Genomic DNA, 7,491 nt, shown 5'->3' on the forward strand with positions numbered 1-7,491 from the left:
AACATGGGTTACAACGTGGTTTCTGTTTGCATCCATATGTTCCAAACCTCTACCTTAAGAATCAAGGAGACAAGACTATGATAACTGATGTATATATTGATGACTTAGTTGTTGCAGCCATCTCAGTAGCAATGGTTGAATAACAAAATGATCTCAAGAAGGCATTTCATGTGACAGATCTTGAGCTACCGCACTGTTATCTAGGCTTTAGACGTATGGAAAATTATTAATTAATTACCATATCTTTGTATCTCAGAGAGAATATGCCAAGACACTAGAGAAATTTAGAGTGATGGATTCCAAACCCATGTCTACACTATGAATTAGGATTGCGGTTATCTGCTTTTGATCCATCTCCTCAGGAAATTGCAACTTTCTATCAAAAAATGATTAGAGGTTTGATTTACTTAACTTGCATAAGACCAGACATCAGTTTTGTTATTAATTGTGTGTATAAATTCATGCAACGACCAAAAATTTGTCATCGTAAAATAGCAAAAATGATCTGGATTATAAAAGGAATGATGAATTCTTCTTGATAGGATATACAAATGCAGTTTATGCAATTTCTATTGTTGTTAGGAAATCCACAACTGCATTTTTTTTCTTCATAGGCTCAAAAACTATTGTCGGGGAAGTAAAAAACTAGCCATAGTTGTTCTATCTTCAACATAAGCAAAATACCTTGTAGCAAATGCAACAGCTTGGTTGCAACACATATTAGAAGGATTGAGGGTACCAGATGTTGCATCCCTTCCTTGAAAACCTCTGAGTAACTGTAATAATTGTTTCATGGAAAGTTTTTAAGTAATTTTGAGGATTATTGGTTAATGAAGTTACTAAGTCTAATTGTGAGGATTATTGATTTATGAAGTCATTATGTTTAATCATGGGGATTATTGATTAATGAAGTTATTTTGTTTAACTTTGAGGATTATTGATTAAATGATGTTTTGGTAGAAATTAATATTTATTCAAGGTTGGATGGGGACGGGGGTACTTGGGTATGTTAATTTTTTTTCTTTAATAATTATAATTTAATATTTATCTAAGTTACTGATGTTAGTTCTGATGCTGATGTGGGTGCGGGGTGTTGATGCATGAATGCACAATTTTTTATTGGGGGGGGGATTTTGGATGCGTTCATGTGTGTGTGTGTGTATGCAAAGAAAGGCAAAGGAAAAGCTTTAAAGACAAATTGATAACTGGATTAAGTCATCAAAAAATTAGGCAGATTGACTTGACAGAGAAATCAGCCAGATCAAACTGCTCCATTGTGAAGAAAAATTACCATTACAAATGCCAATCAACAAAAGAAGGTAGCTGGATTCAGCTCTAGGGCAGATTGACCCTTGATCTTGTATGTAAGAATGGGTAAAGGTTGCTCAAAAATGAAGATAAATGTTGTTGTGCATTGAATAAGAATATATATAACTGTGCACTCGATAAGAAATGCATTACTGTGTAGTTGCATCAGGTATTAAAGCACATTTAGTATGTTCAATGTTTTCACCATTAAGAATCTTGTGGAATGATCTTAAAAATGCCATGAATTAGGGATGCCTTTATCTTCAAGATGAAAGAATATGCTTTCTCTATAGTGATTCTTTGTTATTGTCATACTATTGGATTAAGTTAAATGTTCATACACCAAAATAGTTGAATACTCATTTGATCCTTTGAATGGAACCCTCCACTTGATCCTTTGAATGGAAGCCTCCACTTGCTTTAGTAATGAAATGAATTTTGAAATTATGTCTTGTTAAAATATACCTGAGGAAACCATACATTGTTATCTTAGTGTTGCATTTGTTGATAAATCTACAGCATTCAGAATGGGGAGGGTTGTATGACATCAATAGCCCCATAGGCACATATAATTTTTAATGCTTGAAATTTTGGTTTTGATTGTGTGTGTTTTTAGCATCAACATTTCGGATCACACTTTGTGTACTTTGCTTTTATATTATAATGATGGATCACGGAGTGTGGTCTGAAATGTTGATGCTATAACACATACACAATCAAAACCGGAATTTCAAGCACTAAATTCAAATGGATTGTAGAAATCTGATAAATTTGATGTATAATATTTTTAGAATCGAACCTTGAATAGAATATAACCAGAGGGTAAACAAATTTACTAGTTTATAAAAAGACATAACCCTATCAAATTGGAATTGTGTTTTTGAATTTCATTGAAGAACATCTTTTTATTCGGCACTCTCCATGATATACAATCAAGAGTAGATGTGAAGTACTAATATTTGATTAATCTGATAACAAGACACTGGTCAAACAGTGGGGTTTAATCTGTTCCAAGCCTATTTGTTTCACAACCCTTGGTGCATCCTAATAGGGATTGTTGTTATGAAACCTTGGTCAGGGTGAACTGCCTTATTGATAACTTATGAAAGGGCACTGTCTAATGAAAGCTTGTCCCAGCAAGGTCTATGAAGTTACTGAACCCTGTGCTTAACATAAGTAATTGGGAATGGGCTGAACAGGGACTTCCTAGTGGATTAGGAATGTATGCACATTCTCCTTAAGTCGGTGAGAGTTGGTATATGTTGTTTAGGAGAATGAAAACTCTGTTACGAATAACTATAAGGGATCTACCTTTCTGATTTGTTTTCCATATATCCTTATGAATTAATACATAATTGTGAATTTGAACATCTGATAGACTGATACAAATCCGTAATTCCTTATGAATCTGTAATTCTCTTAGGAATTAGTATGTTATTGCGGGTTCTGCCATTTGGATAGGAATCCATATATCTTCATGAATCTAATCTGTTATGAATCTGTGTATCCTTATAAACCCGCATTTGTATGTGGATCTGAATGATGACTAGGATTGGGCTTATCAACTATGAATCCATATATTAGATATGAATTGCAACTTACTATGGTTCTGCATAACAGTTAGAATCATTCCTAGAAATGCATGGTGGTCATGAAACCTACCTCAACATAGGGCAGAACTAGATATACTCAAGGAGGTGCCCTTCCATGGATTAATACTTTATCATTAATTGAACTGCAATGGTAAACTAGATAGAATGTTAATACTGAATTCCGTGAATGGAGAATAAAGCCTCGTTTATGATTGTTTTCTATTTTTTAGGAGTTTAATAGAAGTAGATGGAGATGCAAAAGCTGTGTAAAAGGCATATTTGCAATAAATAAAGAACTGAAATAACTCTCCAAATGCTATATTTCAAATACCCACTATCAACATTAAAGTGAAAGAACAATATTTCATAAAAAACTAAATATACCCGGATAGTGAAATATTTTACAATACATTATCAAACATACCCATTTGCTGCAAATGAAAAATGAATACAATATTGAGAGAACCAGTAAACTAGCACCTAAGTATGGAGCCCAAACAATGAATAAACAGCTTTAGGTCATAGAATACTGAACAAGTATAAGAAACCCTAGGCACTTAAATTAGTGGCTTCCAAAACATCCCATGCTTCCCAAGGGAAGTACAGCTTGCTGGAAGTAGCCAATGTCCATCAATATGAAGAAAAATTAGTCCACATCTATAAAGCTCTGAATCTGTTCCTTATCTTCTCAAAATATGCCTTTATTCGTAGCTCAATACTGAAATATCTCACAGTGAATCCTAGTTGTGATCTCTACATGAAATCAGTATCACCAACAAATGTTTTAGATTGGATCTCTCTCCAATGTAGAAAATAGTTCTTGGAAGGGTGTTTGTCCTCTCAAAGCCACAAGATGAACAAGTTCAACCAGCAAATATATTCTCAAAATTTCAAATCCAAGCATGCCTGTCAATGAGCTCAAACCCTTTTAAAATAGCCTCCATGAACCCCATGCCAAATAATAAGGTGTTATCACCTCTTTAAAATAGCTTTAAATGACTATAATTTTCTTTGGCATCCCCCCTCCCCTCTAAAGTCATTTTTAATTTAATATTTGTATTTTATATTTTCACTTTGAGCGGGTAACCTAAAAGTGCACTTCAAGGATACACGAGGATGCATCCTACCTTCCCAAATGCCTGCCCAGCCCTCCGAAACCCCAAGAAATGTCCCCTGCTGTTTGGGGACAGCTAGTCATCCCCAAAATGGCTAGGGGACATTTCCTAGTATTGAAACAAAAACTATTTTATTAAATTAATTTTGTTTGCTTCTATACCTTTGTATGAGATTCAAAACAATATATTCAAACTCAAATCTATGAGAATCAAAACAGTTATTATTATTTCAAATGTATGAGAGTCAAATATAGTCAATGAACTACACAATTAGAAGTTAAATGTGTTTAACTTTCTGCTTCATGCCAAGTCCAATTTCAATACTATGCTTGAAAACTTTCATTCTTGAGTTCTGAAATTAAAAAGATTTACTATTATATTTGTTTGCATGATTGTACATTATTTTCTTTGAAAATGTTTACTGTTGGCATTGACCATAGTGGATACCATTGGATGATCCACTTCTGCCAAAGGGGGATAGTGATTCGGATGGTTTTTAGTCTTTGGGTTTTGATAGCCAAATAGTTTCATAGATTAGTATTTTGATTGATCCACTTCTGCCAAAGGGGTATAGTGATTCGGATGGTTTTTAGTCTTTGGGTTTTGATAGCCAAATAGTTTCATAGACTATTGTTATAATGCTTTGTTGAAATTTATTATGCTTTTATACTATTGCTATGACTTATTGATATTGTTGTTATAAGTTATTGACATATCTCCTTCTTTTTCCCCTCTCGATAGTGTGTATATATATATATATATACTGTCATTCCATGCTGACTCCTAAAAATGGCCCTCTAGGTAACATTCAAGAAATGTGTCCCTTCCCGTCCCCGTGTCCCCATCCCCGAAATGTCATGGAACATAGGTTCACTTTATTTAAGATATAGTAAATAACACTAAACTAATTTAACTTTAATAACTTACGGTTATTTAAATTGTATATAATAGACCACCTCAAATACCGAGATATTGACATTAATTGCATCCACCGATATTCTAAATGTAGAAATACCAACTAAAATCTTAGGTAATGCCCCATGCCAACCTACTAAAGATAGTAATTATGCACAAATTGCTTGAATCTATTTCGGAAGGACATTATGCAATTCTTAACTGCCTGAGTTCATTGAAACACCTGTCACTGCCAAAAACTAGATCACAATGTCATTATGATTCCCCCAACCCTAACTCATTAGAATATGAGAACCCACTAAATAGGATAATGGTCCAACATGCTGGGTGATAGCATACTAAATGTGGACCTAGAAATTTGGTTGGGATAACGGGAGGTGGTGGTTGTGAACCTCCTGACTCTGACACATAATGATAACTTTTTGGGGACTTGTAATAGACTAGACGCTTACAAAATGATCTTTGCTTCTATTACCTGAAGGAATGTGGTAGGTTGTCTCAACTCATAACTTGTGGGGAAAATGTCTCATTTGCCCAAGGGAATTTACAAGCTATGCAACCAATGTCACTAGATATTTGCTATGGGTGATGGTGCCATCAACAATTTGTCAAAAATGCTTGTGATAGAAAGCCATTAAAGGATAAAACCATAGAGGGAATGCTTTGAAATGTTGTGTTGCCATTTTATTCTTCTTCATTACTGTATATTCATATAAATATTTACATCAGATTACACGAATTATATCTATTGCATGCCTAGTAATAGTAGGTATGCTTTGTGACATTATAACTGCTAATCCATGAATTGACCTTTATGTTTGAAATGGCCAACAATATAATTGTTGTGAACACTTACTTTGTTTTGAAGCTACACTGCAGTTATCATAGATTTTGCAGAACACTGAATGTTTTGGAATATTGGGATCAGCATTTACTCTCTTAATATTTAGTCAATTTTAGCAAATCGTTATGCACATTGGAGGGCTATCCAATATTTACTCGTAATTGCTTAATCTTAATTCTGACAAAAGAAAATTATGCTTTTCCAAATCCCTATTGAGGTAAATTACATTTTTTGTGTATGTGTAGCAACCAGGAATAGGAGGTGAAGTGGTACCTCATCAAGATAATTCCTTTTTGTATACAGAACCACCTTCATGTACAGGCTTGTGGTTGGCACTAGAGGACGCCACCATTGAAAATGGTTGCATATGGGCTCTTCCAAAATCTCATAAAGGTGTGAATGCAGGCTCTTTCTTAAAGAGCTATTTGATCATGATATATTCAGTTTATTAATGTACAGTAAGCATTTTTGGAACATTTTGTGGTTTTTACAGATGGTCTTGTGAGAAGGTTTCTAAGGGATGGCAATGGGGTTCATTTTGATAAACCATCTCCTCCTTACGACTACAATGATTTTGTGCCAGTTGAAGTGAAGGCAGGGAGTTTATTAGTGATCCATGGCGACCTTGTGCACCATAGGTAAGTAACTAGATGTTCTGTATCAGTCAGTTATAACGTCTTGGCAGATTCCACCAAACTAGAGTCTAAATGTAAAATCAAAAAATTCCAAAATTAAGTGATATTCTTTAATGCTCTCTTGATGTAGTTTTGAAAACAAATCACCCAAATCAAGACATGCTCTTAGTCTTCATGCTGTTGATACTCACGGTTGCACTTGGGCTAAAGAAAACTGGTATGCATCATAAGTTAGGAAATCTATTTTCTATATGTATCTAATGTGATTAATTCAAGTATAAGATATTAAGATATGATTGAATGAGCAAGACAGATTTTCCAACACCTGATTTAATTAAAAAAAACATAGTTTGAATTAAAAAATGCTTTTATCTATGTTTGTGATTCCTAATTGAATAATGTATTCTTGCAGGCTACAAAGGAAGGTGGCTCCATCACCTATCTATGTTGCATAAGAAAATATCCATAGGACTATCAAATTTGATTGGTATTGTTGGATCCCCTACCTGTATATATATTCAAGTTTGACAATTAGGTTTTGTACAAGGGTTTGAAGAAGTCAAAGCTACTTTGAAATATTGGGAAATCTCACTGTTATTAGTATTTTAGCAAGCCTGTAATAAAAATACTCACACTGAAAACTGCTGAGCAATACTCACAGTTTTAACTTCAATGAGTTGATTTTCTATGATTGACTCTAGTTTCATTGATCGCTGTCTCACTATGCTTCAATTTGAAATTTACGATGTTTGAATAATCTCATCCAATTCAGTCCTTGTTATAAGGGACATTCTTCAGAGGTTCTTTTTTATTTTAGCTGCTGGACACCAGTGCTTGTATTATGAAACCCAAAATAATCATGCCATATAATGAGAAATATACTTACCCAGTTTGCTATTTTAGCTTATAATGATCTTGAATGAATTGATAATTAATATAGCTTTTATATGCAAAATGGTAAATGCAATGAGAATTTTCTTATCATAGCCACACCCTCCTGTCAAAATACTTTCCTTGAACTTAGAAGGAAGTTGAGATTTAAGCATGTGGATTTAAATGATGCTATACATAGGTTTCAACAT

At 33.9% G+C, this 7,491-nt stretch overlaps 1 protein-coding gene across 2 annotated transcripts in view; it reads left to right on the top strand.

Moving 5' to 3' along the window:
• The window catches only part of PAHX (phytanoyl-CoA dioxygenase (PhyH) family protein), a 68,157-nt gene extending 60,991 nt beyond the window's left edge, over positions 1 to 7,166 (top strand). For both annotated transcript variants that reach the window (XM_089796716.1, XM_089796717.1), the window contains exons 5-8: positions 6,020 to 6,167; positions 6,268 to 6,412; positions 6,540 to 6,626; positions 6,822 to 7,166. In XM_089796716.1, the coding sequence (XP_089652842.1) occupies positions 6,020 to 6,167; positions 6,268 to 6,412; positions 6,540 to 6,626; positions 6,822 to 6,864 (423 nt within the window). In that variant the 3' untranslated portion in view covers positions 6,865 to 7,166. The remainder of the gene's footprint in view (positions 1 to 6,019; positions 6,168 to 6,267; positions 6,413 to 6,539; positions 6,627 to 6,821) is intronic.
• The last annotated feature ends 325 nt before the right edge of the window (positions 7,167 to 7,491 follow it).

The sequence above is a fragment of the Cupressus sempervirens genome, chromosome 8 (assembly GCF_028749045.1).
Source record: "Cupressus sempervirens isolate cs-2001-9-10 chromosome 8, ASM2874904v1, whole genome shotgun sequence".
NCBI lineage: Eukaryota > Viridiplantae > Streptophyta > Pinopsida > Cupressales > Cupressaceae > Cupressus > Cupressus sempervirens.